This window comes from Cherax quadricarinatus, chromosome 80 (genome assembly GCF_038502225.1).
Source record: "Cherax quadricarinatus isolate ZL_2023a chromosome 80, ASM3850222v1, whole genome shotgun sequence".
NCBI lineage: Eukaryota > Metazoa > Arthropoda > Malacostraca > Decapoda > Parastacidae > Cherax > Cherax quadricarinatus.
The window spans coordinates 15,836,054-15,855,546 of record NC_091371.1 but is presented as its reverse complement, the minus strand read 5'-3'; the positions used below and the strand labels follow the sequence as shown (position 1 = coordinate 15,855,546).

At 45.8% G+C, this 19,493-nt stretch overlaps 1 protein-coding gene across 3 annotated transcripts in view; it reads right to left on the bottom strand.

Moving 5' to 3' along the window:
• Nucleotides 1-603: 603 nt before the first annotated feature.
• The window catches only part of LOC128702400 (insulin-like receptor), a 191,010-nt gene continuing 172,120 nt past the window's right edge, over nt 604-19,493 (bottom strand). For 2 of the 3 annotated variants that reach the window (XM_070102173.1, XM_070102174.1), the window contains 8 exons: nt 16,565-16,790; nt 11,914-12,052; nt 10,692-10,863; nt 9,551-9,687; nt 8,073-8,237; nt 6,014-6,087; nt 5,426-5,538; nt 604-2,364 (listed from right to left, as the gene is read on the bottom strand). In XM_070102173.1, the coding sequence (XP_069958274.1) occupies nt 1,559-2,364; nt 5,426-5,538; nt 6,014-6,087; nt 8,073-8,237; nt 9,551-9,687; nt 10,692-10,863; nt 11,914-12,052; nt 16,565-16,790 (1,832 nt within the window). In that variant the 3' untranslated portion in view covers nt 604-1,558. The remainder of the gene's footprint in view (nt 2,365-5,425; nt 5,539-6,013; nt 6,088-8,072; nt 8,238-9,550; nt 9,688-10,691; nt 10,864-11,913; nt 12,053-16,564; nt 16,791-19,493) is intronic. The other variant, XM_070102175.1, reaches the window with a different exon arrangement.

Sequence of the window (19,493 nt, the reverse complement as noted above, 5' to 3'; positions counted from 1 at the left end):
CCTTCACGTGACCGTCCCTTTACGTGACCGTCCCTTCACGTGACCGTCCCTTTACGTGACCGTCCCTTCACGTGACCGTCCCTTCACGTGACCGTCCCTTCACGTGACCGTCCCTTCACGTGACCGTCCCTTCACGTGACCGTCCCTTCACGTGACCGTCCCTTCACGTGACCGTCCCTTCACGTGACCGTCCCTTTACGTGACCGGCCCTACACGTGACCGTCCCTTCACGTGACCGTCCCTTTACGTGACCGTCCCTTCACGTGACCGTCCCTTCACGTGACCGTCCCTTCACGTGACCGTCCCTTCACGTGACCGTCCCTTTACGTGACCGTCCCTTCACGTGACCGTCCCTTCACGTGACCGTCCCTTCACGTGACCGTCCCTTCCTTCACGTGACCGTCCCTTCACATGACCGTCCCTTCACGTGACCGTCCCTTCCTTCACGTGACCGTCCCTTCACGTGACCGTCCCTTCACGTGACCGTCCCTTCACGTGACCGTCCCTTCCTTCACGTGACCGTCCCTTCACGTGACCGTCCCTTCACGTGACCGTCCCTTCACGTGACCGTCCCTTCACGTGACCGTCCCTTCACGTGACCGTCCCTTCACGTGACCGTCCCTTCACGTGACCGTCCCTTTCTTCACGTGACCGTCCCTTCACGTGACCGTCCCTTCACGTGACCGTCCCTTCCTTCACGTGACCGTCCCTTCACGTGACCGTCCCTTCCTTCACGTGACCGTCCCTTCACGTGACCGTCCTTCACGTGACCGTCCCTTCAGTACAGTTAACACAGAGACTCGCCTTAATTTATTATAGTGGTCGGTGGGAAGTTATACAATGCCTGGAGAACACATGGTGATCTATTTTGATTTAGGGAGCTAAAATTCCTTGATTTAAGAGCTTTGCAGCATCAAGGGAATGCCCTTGATGCTGGCATGATTGGTCTCTAATGCCAGTAAGTGGACCTAACATTTCCTTCCTTGGATCGAATCTGATTACCTCCCATTCACAGGCGCTGTGTGAGCCTCCTGTGGGTTTAGCGCTTTCCCCTAAATACAACAGTATTATCACATGTATTCACACATGCTTCTGGTTTATTCTCACTTTTATACGCTTCAGTTATTCATGAAGAATATCAATGTGACTAATGTTATTACAACATTACAACAACAAGAAAAACTGTGGTGCTCTGCATCCTGGGAGGGAGAGACGACGCCATGGGTCGACGTGAAGGCAACGACGCCGTCTGTCGTCCCGTAACAGAGACGACTGCTGCTGCTGCCGTCGGGTAGAGGCAAGGTCACTTGTAGCACGGAAGATATACAATATACATCTTCGATGGAGAAAATAAAGAGGGCAGTTATGGTGCGGGTGGTGAAGCTGCTGCGCTGCTGGAGGTAGGTGCAGGAGTACACTGATTGGTGACAGTACCCATGAAGGCTGTAGAAGTAATCATGAGTAGTAGGGAGTGTAGGGGCAGGCAGCTCTGGCAGAGAGGTATAGGAATGCGTCAAGAAAGGCAGTCCTGTCCGAGACGGACAAGGAGGAAAGGCAGCTATGGGAGGGAGGTGTAGGAAAGCAGCGGTACACTTGGACCCAAACATAATAGTTCTGTCTGCTCGAGCACTCTGGTATCTGGGCAACTCTGGGATTCGCAAATTGGAAACTGATCGTCATGGAATCCTCGGAGAGAGAGAGCAGACTCTGATGAGTAGGAATGTGGCTCTGGGGAGGAGGAGCTTGACGTATAATGGACGGCAGTGTCTGGGAGGTTTGCTGAGGCCTGGTATGGCTGCACGACTGAGGTCTGTGTGCCACACTCCTGCAAGGCAAGAGAAAATCCCTCAAAAGAGACGGTTGCTCCTGGAAATGGCGTTGAAGAGTTCATACAAGAAATAGACGAAGGGGCACAGTTGAGGGTAGGCGGGTCACTAAGGATATCGAAGACTGAAGCTGAACGAGACTGAGCTTCATCAGAGGTAGTGTATGGTTGCTTAGTACAACCTAGAGTGGTGAGGAATGTGGTCGTGTCTCTTTTAGCCAGAAGTCCGGGACGCTGAAATATAGCATCATCAAAAACTGACTGAGAGGTGAAGAAAGGTGCTGCCTGAGGTAGGAAGTCGACAGAGGTGCAGTTGGTGTATACATGGTTGGTGGTGTTGTGCCCCTGGAGGGGCCACTTGCACGTAGGGCGTTTGGGAAACACACACTCTACCTCCCTCTCGGTGTTAGTGTGGTATGATGGAGCATGTTGCTTGGCACTGACTGCTGGTAGTTGTAGTGGTGAGAGGTGAGAGTGACATGGGGACTGACCTTTTAGAGGTACCTCCCGCCACTCACTCTCCTCTCCCTCCGGTGCGCCTGCAAGACAAAACAGTATTTGACTAACAGTAAGTGGTAACTATAAAGTCATGGAGGGTTAGATGGTGTTCATGGAGGGTTAAATGGTGTTCATGGAGGGTTAGATGGTGTTCATGGAGGGTTAGATGGTGTTCATGGAGGGTTAAATGGTGTTCATGGAGGTTTAAATGGTGTTCATGGAGGTTTAAATGGTGTTCATGGAGGGTTAAATGGTGTTCATGGAGGGTTAAATGGTGTTCATGGAGGGTTAAATGGTGTTCATGGAGGGTTAGATGGTGTTCATGGAGGGTTAGATGGTGTTCATGGAGGGTTAAATGGTGTTCATGGAGGGTTAAATGGTGTTCATGGAGGGTTAAATGGTGTTCATGGAGGGTTAGATGGTGTTCATGGAGGGTTAAATGGTGTTCATGGAGGGTTAAATGGTGTTCATGGAGGGTTAAATGGTGTTCATGGAGGGTTAAATGGTGTTCATGGAGGGTTAAATGGTGTTCATGGAGGGTTAAATGGTGTTCATGGAGGGTTAAATGGTGTTCATGGAGGGTTAAATGGTGTTCATGGAGGGCTAGATGGTGTTCATGGAGGGCTAGATGGTGTTCATGGAGGGCTAGCTGGTGTTCATGGAGGGTTAGATAGTGTTCATGGAGGGTTAAATGGTGTTCATGGAGGGTTAAATGGTGTTCATGGAGGGTTAAATGGTGTTCATGGAGGGTTAAATGGTGTTCATGGAGGGTTAAATGGTGTTCATGGAGGGTTAAATGGTGTTCATGGAGGGCTAGATGGTGTTCATGGAGGGCTAGATGGTGTTCATGGAGGGCTAGATGGTGTTCATGGAGGGCTAGATGGTGTTCATGGAGGGCTAGATGGTGTTCATGAAGGGCTAGATGGTGTTCATGGAGGGCTAGATGGTGTTCATGGAGGGCTAGATGGTGTTCATGGAGGGCTAGATGGTGTTCATGGAGGGCTAGATGGTGTTCATGGAGGGCTAGATGGTGTTCATGGAGGGCTAGATGGTGTTCATGGAGGGCTAGATGGTGTTCATGGAGGGCTAGATGGTGTTCATGGAGGGCTAGATGGTGTTCAGGGAGGGCTAGATGGTGTTCATGGAGGGCTAGATGGTGTTCATGGAGGGCTAGATGGTGTTCATGGAGGGCTAGATGGTGTTCATGGAGGGCTAGATGGTGTTCATGGAGGGCTAGATGGTGTTCATGGAGGGCTAGATGGTGTTCATGGAGGGTTAGATGGTGTTCATGGAGGGCTAGATGGTGTTCATGGAGGGCTAGATGGTGTTCATGGAGGGCTAGATGGTGTTCATGGAGGGCTAGATGGTGTTCATGGAGGGCTAGATGGTGTTCATGGAGGGCTAGATGGTGTTCATGGAGGGTTACATGGTGTTCATGGAGGGCTAGATGGTGTTCATGGAGGGCTAGATGGTGTTCATGGAGGGCTAGATGGTGTTCATGGAGGGTTAGATGGTGTTCATGGAGGGCTAGATGGTGTTCATGGAGGGTTAGATGGTGTTCATGGAGGGTTAGATGGTGTTCATGGAGGGCTAGATGGTGTTCATGGAGGGCTAGATGGTGTTCATGGAGGGCTAGATGGTGTTCATGGAGGGCTAGATGGTGTTCATGGAGGGCTAGATGGTGTTCATGGAGGGCTAGATGGTGTTCATGGAGGGTTAGATGGTGTTCATGGAGGGCTAGATGGTGTTCATGGAGGGCTAGATGGTGTTCATGGAGGGCTAGATGGTGTTCATGGAGGGCTAGATGGTGTTCATGGAGGGCTAGATGGTGTTCATGGAGGGCTAGATGGTGTTCATGGAGGGCTAGATGGTGTTCATGGAGGGCTAGATGGTGTTCATGGAGGGCTAGATGGTGTTCATGGAGGGCTAGATGGTGTTCATGGAGGGCTAGATGGTGTTCATGGAGGGTTAGATGGTGTTCATGGAGGGCTAGATGGTGTTCATGGAGGGCTAGATGGTGTTCATGGAGGGCTAGATGGTGTTCAAATGTTAGATAAAATGTTGAATGTTAAAACGTCTTGGTGTGACGAGAAAAGTCATGTAAACACCCGCCTCAACATTCAACATATCTGAGCCTATATTAACACTGTTGAGTCCTTCAGATTCACACTGAAAATAGAACGATAACTCAATACATTTTTGTTAAATTAATAAAACAGGAAAGACCCTTAAATACTAAGTGCTGATTAAATTTTGCCACCGAAGTGGCATCGTTCACTCCATCGCTGTGTTGCCAGACGTGTGCAGATGCTGTACTTCAAACACTAATACAGTCACAAAATCCTGGGTGGTTTTCTCAACGAGTTCTTCCTTCAGAACTTGAAACTATTAATTTACTGCCCACAGTGTTTACCACAGTTTAGACGGAAATCAAAACTGAGTTGCTAGAGGAAGACTCCTCGACATAGACGCCTCAGCCTACCTGCAGGAAAAAATAGCAGCCATCTTCAGAACTCTTTAAATTTAAACATATTAGTGACTCATTTAGCAGGATATGGCTAAAAAATCAGGTTAGGTGAGGTTTCTAAGTCAGGTTTAGTCAAAAAATATTCTTTGAGGTCAAAACATACAGGAGAAATAGGTGGAAACCATGTCAGAGGCTGAGTGGTGTGCCCGGGGCAGGGTAGTAACATGGCTTATAGTCGGCCATTGTCATCAGCTGCGCTGAGAAGAACGCAGCGTTGAAAGCCTTAAAGGGTTAAGTTAGTTTATTCAGATATATACAGTTACATATATTATCATACATAGCAGCATATGTGTAGAGAACCTGGGATAACCCTAAAAAAAGTCAGAAAAAGTGACTTATTTCCATTGGGGAAGACCAACTCAGCATGAGGGTAACATCTAACACTCGTATTTTATAAACAATGTGCATATTTACGAATTTGGCCGAAATCTTTGTGTAAAACACAATATACTGCACTTCCTGATAACCTCAGTGAGGAATCACATCTTCCAACACTATATATACCATGACACCATCTTCCTTCATCACTACATTGCATGATAATTTAAACATTGACATTGCACATGTGAGCTTACTGTCGTGGCTGAGGTCTGAAGTAATGGTGAGAGGATCCACGTTGTGAAGATCATCGTCACTGGCAGTGTGCAGACACTGGCTACTGACGGAGCCTCCTCTTACACTCTCCCTGCTGGAGGGATCACAATGACACTCTTAGTTCCACGTCTTTATAAATGTCAACAGTGACACTGTTAATTTCACGCGTTTACGAATTTCATTGTTTTATTCACTGGTTGTATTGGTAAGCCAGGTGAAGGTGTCGGTCAGATGACCAGAAGCTCCACTGGCCGGACCTCCAGAGCTGATCTAGACCAAGAAACACATTCCCAAATTTCCCAACAAACAAGTTATGCATTTCTTCTTACGTAGTTAAAATAATAACATACAAATGGATGTAATGGGTCAGCAGTTAATGGCACGAAAAACAATCTTAAACTATATTTTAAACCCATATACTTTTAAATGATTATTTTTTTGTAAATTGCTACTGCCTTGAAGCTGTCTGTAAGCTACGAAGACATCTTGATCCAAGGTGCTGCATAACCCTTACAGGATTGGCACTTCAGAGCAAATATTACAGTATAATAGAGAGGAACACTGCTGACCTGGTGGTTTGAGAGGCGAGGCTGTGGAAGGCTGACACTTGCTGGAATCTCTCTCCATACTCCACACTCACATGCTGACAGAAATTACCAACACTTGTGACTTATGGACTGGCCAACTTTTAGAAAAAAATCAATACTTTTAGTAATTAGTGTGAAACTTTAATATTTGAGGAATAATAAATTATGAGGTGGTTACACTGTTATACTGTTACACTGTTACACTGTTAAGCTGTTACACTGTTACACTGTTACACTGTTACACTCATGAATAGACGTAAGTGTCGTGCAGCTCCGTCTCAGATACGTTTTTCGATAAAAAATGTGGCATCCCTACTCACTGTTGAATTCAAAACCAGTACTTCACGAACACCCATATCATGAACTTTTTCTGCAGTAGTTCCAGGAGTTACCCTTGACTCCAGGTTATGTATGACACAACACATCACTTCCAAAACAGCTGTTGCTTGGATTGCACTCTCACAGCTCTGTAAACTGAGAGGTGCACGTCCTGCCACCAAGCTTCACTTATACACAGCAATCATCAGGCCTCTCATCACTTACACTACCCTTGCCTTAACACTGGCAGCTAAAACTAATGCACGGAAGCTACAACGTACCCAGAACCTGGCATTGCGCTGGGTGCTGAGAGTGAGGTGGCATGACTATGCCACAAACGAGTCACTCCACCTCAGGACTGGCATACCAGCTTTGAATGTGTTCTGGAAAACACTCTGCGACAGACAACTTGACAGACTTGAGACACACCACGACTACTGGACTTCTTACCTTGATCACTCTTTCAGACGACCTTACAATCTTGTCAGTCTCTTCAGAGCTCTTTACGACTCTGTTTCTCCTCCTCGATACGCTTAATTTTTTCCAGCAATCTTGCTCTTCTCTTGCACTCTTCCTGCTCCTTTTCTTGCACTTTTCACGCTATAATATCCTAAAGCAATTACCATCTTTGCTTTATCTATCCTTTATCTCTCCAACTCTCCTTAAACTGCCATTGTCGTGGAGGATCGTTCTCTGTGCAGTTGAGTGGAGCGGCTTGCCAAGTGTCGTTTGGGCGGGAGACAGAAAGTAGCAGCACATGCAGTGTCACATGACCATTACAATGCCCTATTAAAGTTTTACAATGCCCTGCGGTTGGGTTTAGCCTCTACTCTTTTCCTTTTTCTTTATTCTTTTCCTCTCTCCCACATATTCTTCAACTATCCCCCACTTCCCCCTCGCCCCTAGTGGGTCCTTACCTGTGAATCCCTTCTGTTTCTGATTTTCAGAGGCCCCTCAAGGAAGGTTCCTTGATGTTGGTGAGGGGCTCTTGATTTAGGGAATTGGATCTGTGCTCCAGTTCCCCGAATTAAGCCTGAATGCCCTCCACATCCCCCCCCCCAGGCGCTGTATAATCCTCCGGGTTTAGCGCTTCCCCCTTGATTATAATAATAATAATCTGATTTTCAGAAACAATCTACCCAGCGTTCTCCACCTGACTCTCCACACTATATATACTCATGTAATCTTCACCCTGGTAGATCTATTTGTGACTTGATAAAGCTCACTGTGTGGGCGAAACGTTGTCAATAAAGAATCGCATTGTACTGCAGTTGTATCTATTTCTTTCTGTCGTGACAGTATTTTCTACCATTTATTTCCATCTTCTGTCAGAGGTGGTGAGATCGAGACGTTATTTGTCAAATCTTTCAGGTAATTCCTTATTGCTTTGATGCTGATATTATTGATTCTAACAGGATAACTCAATAAAGTTAAGACCCTAGTGGGTTTAGCGTTTCATACTTATAAGTTACCACTTAATAACTTTTGTCTAGGCTTAAGTAGTCTGTGAGTACTAGGATTAGTCTGCCCGAAACGTACACGCATGATAGTGCCTTTCTATTGTGGATTAACAATAGTTCATTAATGTCAACTGCAGTTTGTAGACTACAGGAAGAAACAATGTTTTCCCGTTTGTCTGATTATGATTTTAATAATGATTAGTAAAGGTAAATGGTAGTAATGGAAATACACGCTTGCGAGGGAGAATTGTGAGTGACCTCACCTTGAGAAGGAAGGCAGTGATGACGCTGAAGGAAGGTCTGCTGGCGGGGTCGTAATTCCAACAGCGTTGCATTATACTGAGCAGTGCTGGAGGACAGTCCAGGGGGTGAGGCAGTGTCAGTCGCTGCTCTACCACCAGGCGTACTACCTCGTCGTTGGTGTTGTTCTGGAGGACACAGACTCGGTACATGTACAAGGACACAGACTCGGTACATGTACAAGGACACAGACTCGGTACATGTACAAGGACACACACTCGGTACATGTACAAGGACACAGACTCGGTACATGTACAAGGACACAGACTCGGTACATGTACAAGGACACAGACTCGGTACATGTACAAGGACACACACTCGGTACATGTACAAGGACACAGACTCGGTACATGTACAAGGACACAGACTCGGTACATGTACAAGGACACAGACTCGGTACATGTACAAGGACACACACTCGGTACATGTACAAGGACACAGACTCGGTACATGTACAAGGACACAGACTCGGTACATGTACAAGGACACAGACTCGGTACATGTACAAGGACACACACTCGGTACATGTACAAGGACAAAGACTCGGTACATGTACAAGGACACAGACTCGGTACATGTACAAGGACACAGACTCGGTACATGTACAAGGACACAGACTCGGTACATGTACAAGGACACAGACTCGGTACATGTACAAGGACACAGACTCGGTACATGTACAAGGACACAGACTCGGTACATTTACAAGGACACAGACTCGGTACATTTACAAGGACACAAACTCGGTACAAGGACACAAGCTCGGTAGGTACCTGAGTGTTAGTCGACTAACACACAGGTACCTACTTACTGCTAGGTGAACATAGACAGCAGGAGTCCTGAGGAAACACGTCCTGTTTCCACCCGTACCGGGGATCGAACACGGACACTTAGTGTGTGAACTGAGTGCGCTACCAACCGATGGATAGGTAGGCACACCTTTTCCTACCTATGAATCTATTTTCATCCAACGAACTGGATCTATCCTCCCATTTCCTGGATAGAACGTAAGTGCCTTCTATCCTCCTCCCACCCAAAGTTCTGTACTGTCCCCCCTCAAGGAAGGTTCCTTGATGTTGGTGAGGGGCTCTTGATTTAGGGAATTGGATCTGTGCTCCAGTTCCCCGAATTAAGCCTGAATGCCTTCCACATACCCCCCCCCAGGCGCTGTATAATCCTCCGGGTTTAGCGCTTCTCCCTTGATTATAATAATAATCTGTACTGTCCGCTGACTCTGCTGTCTCGATGTTTAGTCACCTCTTTGATAGAGACACTGGTGCGCGAAACGTTTTTAAATTAAGATACCTCATGGAAGCAATAATAATTGAATAAGGATTCATTACAAGGGTTCTGTTTAGAAAGGTATCTTGGTAAGGCGACCCACGGGGTAAGGTGAGCCCTCACAGGGTATGAGGACCCCCCACAGGGTATGGTGACCTACCTTGTAAGGTCTGACGCCCCTGGTGGTCATCTCCCACAAGAGGACACCGTAGCTCCAGACGTCACTCTGGCTGTTGTATACACTGAACTGGAGACTTTCTGGCGCCATCCATCGAACTGGCATCATGGCGCGGCCCTCTGTCCATAGATGGTTGAAAATTTGTGTTACAAACAGAAGTCACAAACTGGGTGAACGGAGGATCAAGCTTTCATTCCTATGGGCTGAATGAGCCAGGAGGGTTTAGCACTGTATATTAGGTATAATAGGAAGAGATAAAATAGACAGTGGAGAGTAGGAGGAATAGGAATGTTGGGGCAGCGTCCATTCCAGGGGCAGTGTCCAGCCCTGGGACAGCGTCCAGCCCTGGGACAGCGTCCAGCCCTGGGACAGCGTCCAGCCCTGGGACAGCGTCCAGCCCTGGGACAGTGTCCAGCCCTGGGACAGCGTCCAGCCCTGGGACAGCGTCCAGCCCTGGGACAGCGTCCAGCCCTAGGACAGCGTCCAGCCCTGGGACAGCGTCCAGCCCTGGGACAGCGTCCAGCCCTGGGACAGCGTCCAGCCCTGGGACAGCGTCCAGCCCTGGGACAGCGTCCAGCCCTGGGACAGCGTCCAGACCTTCACTGCCTGTAACACCCCTCATGGAAGGTTCCTTGATGTTGGTGAGGGGCTCTTGATTTAGGGAATTGGATCTGTGCTCCAGTTCCCCGAATTAAGCCTGAATGCCTTCCACATCCCCCCCCCAGGCGCTGTATAATCCTCCGGGTTTAGCGCTTCCCCCTTGATTATAATAATAATAATTCACTGCCTGTAAGAGCCTTCAGTCTTCTTGTACTCTTACTTCAGACCTGATTATTCTCCATACGCTAAACCCTTATGACCGTTACGGATTTAGCACTTCTCCATAGTTACGATGACAGGATACACCGTATACACCGATACAGGATACATGTATACACCGAGAGGTGTATATCTCTCAGCCTAAATACACTTAGAGCTAACTTTACTCACTAAGAGATCAAAGTATATTCATCTCGATTAAAGACATGGGTGCTAGGAGCCTTGATGACCTTCGCATAGCCGATAGGTTTCAAACCCAATTAATCTCTTAATCTGCGGTTACCAAGTAGCAACTGGGCCTCACCCTTCCTGTAGTAGTTAGAATGGAGGCTCCTGGAGAGGCCGAAGTCCCCGATTTTGAGTGTGAGTGTCTGGTCTAGCATGCAGTTCCTGGCTGCCAGGTCCCTGTGAACCAGCCTCTTCCAGGCCAGGTACGTCATCCCGTCTGCTGCCTCTGCTGCCATCTCCAACACTTTCTGTAACGCCAAGGTTGTAAGAACGTAAGAAAGGAGGAACACTGCAGCAGGCCTACTGTCTCATACTTGGCAGGCCATTCTCAAGCCTAAACCTTCTAGCAAAAATATTTGACCAATCCATTTTCAATGACTCCTATGAATAAGCTTTGATAATACGGCTCATGTGTAAGTCCCACTTATGTATAATAATAATAATAATAATAATAATAATAATCTTTATTTCTACAAGTACATGTGCAACGTCTGCTGTCATGTCTTATCTCTCTCCCTTGTAGTACCGATCAAATCCTGTTATCACCAAGAGTGATGCTAATAACATGATGTTATCACCACCTGTAATACCACCGTGTTATCTTGTTCGCCACTATCACCTGTAGCACCACCAACGCCTGTAACACCACCATTTTATCTTGTGCACCACCACCACCTATAACACCACCACCATGTTATCTTGTGCACCACCACCACCTATAACACCACCACCATGTTATCTTGTGCACCACCACCACCTATAACACCACCACCATGTTATCTTGTGCACCACCACCACCTATAACACCACCACCATGTTATCTTGTGCACCACCACCACCTATAACACCACCACCATGTTATCTTGTGCACCACAACCACCTATTACAGTCACTATCTTCCCAAAACTCTGATTGCAACACCACCATTGCTTCACTAACACCTTTACCATCGTCCAGTACCACTATGCTATCGTCTAGTGGGCCTCACCTTCCAGTATGCAGTTTAAGCACGTCTTGCAACTGATACATGACATGTCTCGCAGTTACTAGACAGAGGATCGAGCCTCCGCTACTACGTGCTCCAAGTGGCCCGATTGGGCCATTTGGAGTACCTAGTGCGTCACCTACCCTCATCTGCTGGGACCGTCAACACCTTGTATGTCACCTAACCTCACCTGCTGGGATCATCAGTACTTAGTACGTCACCTAACCTCACCTGCTGTAACCATCAGCACCTAGTACGTCACCTAACCTCACCTGCTGGGGTCATCAGCACCTAGTAAGTCACCTAACCTCACCTGGTTTGAGAGGTCACCTCTGTGGTTCTTGAGGTAGGTTCTGAGGTCACCTTGCTCCATTAGTTCCATAACCACGTAGACGGGGGCGTAGTCCCCTACTACACCTAGCAGGCGAACCACGTGATGGCACTCTATATCCCTGTCAAGGATGAGAAAGATGGTTATTGTGAAGGATGAGAAAGATGGTTCCTGTCAAGGATAAGAAAGATTGTTCCTGTCAAGGATAAGAAAGATTGTTCCTGTCAAGGATGAGAAAGATGGTTCCTGTCAAGGATAAGAAAGATTGTTCCTGTCAAGGATGAGAAAGATGGTTCCTGTCAAGACAGAGAATGTTCCTGTCAAGACATTGACAGTATGAGAGACACTCTCTTTCTCTCTCTGACACACACACACACACACACACACACACACACACACACACACACCAGCATACACACACACACCAGCACACACACACACACAACACACACACACACACACACATACACAGATCAGTGGTAAACAGAGTGACAGATATAGACAATCTCGTCACCTGAACATTATACAGATAAGAGAAAAAATGGCAGTGAATATATAACAATATTCAAGTGGGGAAATACCTGGAATATACACCCATAAGAGTTTAGCGTGCTTTCGTAGATATACCAAGTGTATATACAAGTGTAACAGCAGACTTGCAGCCACTGACCTACCCTCAACACCTCTCATCATTACCCTGCCCGCCTCCACGGAACTGCATGACCCTTGCGAATTTAACGCTTTCTAGGAACGTAATCATCTGTATAACGAAAGACTATATTGTAACCATAAAATTACACCAACTCTTCGTTGTAAGATTAAACAATGGTAATGATTTACGTACGTACGCCAGAGGTCAGATGTTTACAATTACAACAGCAGCATACTAATAACTGTTGATTACGCAAAAAAAGCGTAAAAACGCAGAGTAACTGATGGAAATCCGGCGATGGTGTGAATATTTTTGACTGATATATCTGTGGTAAAGTTTAGCAAATTTTGATAGTTTTAGTGTGTTGTTTATCAGTGTATATACACTGAGAGGTAAGTATATCTCAGTGCATATACACTGAGAGGTGAGTATCTTAGTGTATATACACTGAGAGGTAAGTATATCTTGGTGTATATACACTGAGAGGTGAGTGTATCTCAGTGTATATACACTGAGAGGTGAGTATATCTTGGTGTATATACACTGAGAGGTGAGTGTATCTCAGTGTATATACACTGAGAGGTAAGTATATCTCAGTGTATATACACTGAGAGGTGAGTGTATCTCAGTGTATATACACTGAGAGGTAAGTATATCTCAGTGTATATACACTGAGAGGTGAGTGTATCTCAGTGTATATACACTGAGAGGTAAGTATATCTCAGTGTATATACACTGAGAGGTGAGTGTATCTCAGTGTATATACACTGAGAGGTGAGTATATCTTGGTGTATATACACTGAGAGGTGAGTGTATCTCAGTGTATATACACTGAGAGGTGAGTATATCTTGGTGTATATACACTGAGAGGTAAGTATATCTCAGTGTATATACACTGAGAGGTGAGTGTATCTCAGTGTATATACACTGAGAGGTGAGTATATCTTGGTGTATATACACTGAGAGGTAAGTATATCTCAGTGTATATACACTGAGAGGTGAGTGTATCTCAGTGTATATACACTGAGAGGTGAGTATCTTAGTGTATATACACTGAGAGGTAAGTGTATCTCAGTGTATATACACTGAGAGGTGAGTATCTTAGTGTATATACACTGAGAGGTAAGTGTATCTCAGTGTATATACACTGAGAGGTGAGTATCTTAGTGTATATACACTGAGAGGTAAGTGTATCTCAGTGTATATACACTGAGAGGTGAGTGTATCTCAGTGTATATACACTGAGAGGTGAGTGTATCTCAGTGTATATACACTGAGAGGTGAGTGTATCTCAGTGTATATACACTGAGAGGTGAGTGTATCTCAGTGTATATACACTGAGAGGTGAGTGTATCTCAGTGTATATACACTGAGAGGTGAGTGTATCTCAGTGTATGTACACTGAGAGGTGAGTGTATCTCAGTGTATATACACTGAGAGGTGAGTGTATCTCAGTGTATATACACTGAGAGGTGAGTGTATCTCAGTGTATATACACTGAGAGGTGAGTGTATCTCAGTGTATATACACTGAGAGGTGAGTGTATCTAAGTGTATGATAAATTAGACACATGTGCAACTCTTGGGTATCTTTATTGAGGAAACGTTTCGCCACACAGTGGCTTCATCAGTCCATACAAAGGAGAATCTTGAAGAACAGGAGGAGAATGAGGTAATCAGTCCCTCAACCTTGAGTCGATGTGGTCAGTCCATCAATCTTGAATAGAATACGGCATACGTTCGGAGGAGCTTATAAACCGTTGGTAAGAGAGGTGCAGCAGTCATAGGTGGTGTCACATTAGGCAAGGGAATTCTTCGCTTGCCTAATTCTTGGGCACGACCTACTTCCACATTGAACAAATGTGACACCACCTATGACTGCTGCACCTCTCCTGCCAACGGTTTATAAGCTCCTCCGCACGTATGCCGTATTCTATTCAAGATTGATGGACTGACCACATCGACTCAAGGTTGAGGGACTGATTACCTCATTCTCCTCCTGTTCTTCAAGATTCTCCTTTGTATGGACTGATGAAGCCACTGTGTGGCGAAACGTTTCCTCAATAAAGATACCCAAGAGTTGCACATGTGTCTAATTTATCAACATGTCGGTTCTCTGAACCATTCATCTACAAATCTGTCAGTGTATATACACTGAGAGGTAAGCGTATCTCAGTGTATATACACTGAGAGGTAAGTGTGTCTCAGTGTATATACACTGAGAGGTAAGTGTGTCTCATTGTATATACACTGAGAGGTGAGTATATCTTGGTGTATATACACTGAGAGGTGAGTATATCTTGGTGTATATACACTGAGAGGTGAAGTGTATCTTAGTGTATATACACTGAGAGGTGAGTACATCTCAGTGTATATACACTGAGAGGTGAGTGTATCAGTTTATATATACTAAGGGGTGAGTGTATCAGTTTATATATACTAACGGGTGAGTGTATCTCTGTGTATACACTGAGAAGTGAGTGTATCTCAGTGTATATACACTGAGAGGTGAGTATATCTCAGTGTATATACACTGAGAGGTGAGTGTATCTCAGTGTGTATACACTGAGAGGTGTGTGTATCTCAGTGTATGTACACTGAGAGGTGTGTGTATCTCAGTGTATATACACTGAGAGGTGAGTGTATCTCAGTGTATATACACTGACATGTGAGTGTATCTCAGTGTATATACACTGAGAGGTGAGTGTATCTCAGTGTATATACACTGAGAGGTGAGTGTATCTCAGTGTATATACACTGAGAGGCGAGTGTATCTTAGTGTGTATACAGTGAGAGGTATGTGTATCTCAGTGTATATTCACTGAGATGTGAGTGTATCTCAGTGTATATACACTGAGAGGTGAGTGTATCTCAGTGTATATACACTGAGAGGTGAGTATCTCAGTGTATATACACTGACAGGTGAATGTATCTCAGTGTATATACACTGAGAGGCGAGTGTATCTTAGTGTGTATACAGTGAGAGGTATGTGTATCTCAGTGTATATTCACTGAGATGTGAGTGTATCTCAGTGTATATACACTGAGAGGTGAGTGTATCTCAGTGTATATACACTGAGAGGTGAGTGGATCTCAGTGTATATACACTGAGAGGTGAGTGTATCTCAGTGTATATACACTGACATGTGAGTGTATCTCAGTGTATATACACTGACATGTGAGTGTATCTCATTGTATATACACTGAGAGGTGAGTGTATCTCAGTGTATATACACTGAGAGGTGAGTGTATCTCAGTGTATATACACTGACATGCGAGTGTATCTCAGTGTATATACACTGAGAGGTGAGTGTATCTCAGTGTATATACATTGACATGTGAGTGTATCTCAGTGTATATACACAGAGGTGAGTGTATCTCAGTGTATATACACTGAGAGGTGAGTGTATCTCAGTGTATATGCACTGAGAGGTGAGTGTATCTCAGTGTATATACACTGAGAGGTGAGTGTATCTCAGTGTATATACACTGAGAGGTGAGTGTATCTCAGTGTATATACACTGAGAGGTGAGTGTATCTCAGTGTATATACACTGAGATTACTTTATTTCAATTTTATTGATTAAAGTATTCTTGACTGGTAGTGTACAGGTTACATGCATCCTTGACCCTCGTGTAGTCGACAGGCTTTAAACCCCACTAACCAACCTATGTTATATATTATGTAGTGGAGCGGACTAGACCAGTAGCATATGGCTGTATAAACAATAGTCTATCAGTACTTACGAAATCGTAATAACACTTCTGTAAACGAACCATGGAACGGATTAGTGGTCACAGTGAGGGGCCCATGCTAACCACCCTAGTTGGATTAATCTTAGAGCCAGCTGGCCGAGCGGTTAGCGCACTATCCTGTGAGTAATAGGGCTCGTCTGACGTGGGTTCGAACCTCGACCCGTTACTTGATCTATCACTGCAGCTGTACCACCCTTGTGGGTTTAGCACTTAAGTTTAGCACTCACTGCATCACTGCCGCTTCCCTGAGGAACTGCACCACCTCCTCAGTGGAGGCTGCATCACTGTGGGTCTTCACTGCCACGCTCCTAGCCACTGTCCCAGCGGTCCTCAGCTCCCCAGCTAGGACCTTGCCGAAGTAGCCGTGTCCTAGCAGTGTCTGTGGCCGCACCGTCAGGTCGTCTCGCCACAGGATGAACTCCTCGCGGAACATCTCCGAGGGTGCGAAACCTTCTGTCAACAGTGGCAAGTGCGATAGAAAGTTACAATCTTAGCTAGAATTTATAAAAACACAATTCTAGCTACGGAGAGGTGAAAACAGTTACACTTCTAGATACGGAAAATACACACACACAAAAAAATCACAATTTTAACTAGGAAAAATAAGACTATTTTTAACTAGGCTAATGCGAAAAAATGAATCGTAGTTTAAGCTAGGAAAAAATCTCTCTCTCTCTGCCCCCAAGACTATCTCTGCCCCCAAGACTATTCTTCGCCCACCTTTTACAGAATTGTGTACACTAGTATCTTATAATATCATGGCACCGGCAAGGGCCACTGGACAGTCATAGGACTATCCCTGCCATAGGCCTGCCCCTGTCATAGGCCTGCCCCACCATAGGCCTGCCCCTGCCATAGGCCTTCAGACAGTACCACTTTGATAAGCTTAACACTTGTGCAGGGTTTGGGTATCTTTCTTAGGAAAACATTTCGCCTCACAGTGGACTGAGAAAGTCACTGGCTGGCAAAACATTTCCAGAATAAAGATAAATGCTGCACAAGTGTCTCATTTATCAACTTATCTCTTTTCTAAAAAAATTATTCAAAGTACATTCAGGCCCCGCTTTACGACGCTTCGCTTTACGGCGCTTCGCTTTACGGCGCTTCGCTTTACGGCGTTTCGCTAATACAGCTGTTTTCAATTATATTCATTCTTAATTTATTCAGACTTCCTACAATAAATATATACACCACTAACTATAAGCTAAAGGCGAAAATATTTTAAGGTAAGTAATGTGTGTACTGTGTGCATTTTTTAGGCCAAGTTCTATTGCTCACTTAATATGTGATAGTGTAAACATGTTATCAGATTTTTATATACATTTGAAAATGGAGAAAAGGTTGTGTTTCACTTTACGGCGATTTTTGCTTTACAGTGGTAGCCTGGAACCTAACCTGCTGTATAAGCGAGGCCCTACAGTAGCACAGAACCTAACCTGCTGTATAAGTGGGCCCTACAGCACAGAACCTAACCTCCTGTATAAGTGGGACCCTACAGTAGCACAGAACCTAACCTCCTGTATAAGTGGGCCCTACAGCACAGAACCTAACCTCCTGTATAAGTGGGACCCTACAGTAGCACAGAACCTAACCTGCTGTATAAGTGGGACCCTACAGTAGCACAGAACCTAACCTGCTGTATAAGTGGGCCCTACAGTAGCACAGAACCTAACCTCCTGTATAAGTGGGCCCTACAGTAGCACAGAACCTAACCTCCTGTATAAGTGGGCCCTACAGCACAGAACCTAACCTCCTGTATAAGTGGGACCCTACAGTAGCACAGAACCTAACCTCCTGTATAAGTGGGCCCTACAGCACAGAACCTAACCTCCTGTATAAGTGGGACCCTACAGTAGCACAGAACCTAACCTGCTGTATAAGTGGGACCCTACAGTAGCACAGAACCTAACCTGCTGTATAAGTGGGACCCTACAGTAGCACAGAACCTAACCTGCTGTATAAGTGGGACCCTACAGTAGCACAGAACCTAACCTGCTGTATAAGTGGGACCCTACAGTAGCACAGAACCTAACCTGCTGTATAAGTGGGACCCTACAGTAGCACAGAACCTAACCTGCTGTATAAGTGGGCCCTACAGTAGCACAGAACCTAACCTCCTGTATAAGTGGGCCCTACAGTAGCACAGAACCTAACCTGCTGTATAAGTGGGACCCTACAGTAGCACAGAACCTAACCTGCTGTATAAGTGGGACCCTACAGTAGCACAGAACCTAACCTGCTGTATAAGTGGGACCCTACAGTAGCACAGAACCTAACCTGCTGTATAAGTGGGACCCTACAGTAGCACAGAACCTAACCTGCTGTATAAGTGGGACCCTACAGTAGCACAGAACCTAACCTGCTGTATAAGTGGGACCCTACAGTAGCACAGAACCTAACCTGCTGTATAAGTGGGACCCTACAGTAGCACAGAACCTAACCTGCTGTATAAGTGGGACCCTACAGTAGCACAGAACCTAACCTGCTGTATAAGTGGGACCCTACAGTAGCACAGAACCTAACCTGCTGTATAAGTGGGCCCTACAGTAGCACAGAACCTAACCTCCTGTATAAGTGGGCCCTACAGTAGCACAGAACCTAACCTGCTGTATAAGTGGGCCCTACAGCACAGAACCTAACCTCCTGTATAAGTGGGCCCTACAGTAGCACAGAACCTTACCTCCTGTATAAGTGGGCCCTACAGCACAGAACCTAACCTCCTGTATAAGTGGGACCCTACAGTAGCACAGAACCTAACCTCCTGTATAAGTGGGCCCTACAGTAGCACAGAACCTAACCTCCTGTATAAGTGGGCCCTACAGCACAGAACCTAACCTCCTGTATAAGTGGGACCCTACAGTAGCACAGAACCTAACCTCCTGTATAAGTGGGCCCTACAGCACAGAACCTAACCTCCTGTATAAGTGGGACCCTACAGTAGCACAGAACCTAACCTGCTGTATAAGTGGGACCCTACAGTAGCACAGAACCTAACCTGCTGTATAAGTGGGACCCTACAGTAGCACAGAACCTAACCTGCTGTATAAGTGGGACCCTACAGTAGCACAGAACCTAACCTGCTGTATAAGTGGGACCCTACAGTAGCACAGAACCTAACCTGCTGTATAAGTGGGACCCTACAGTAGCACAGAACCT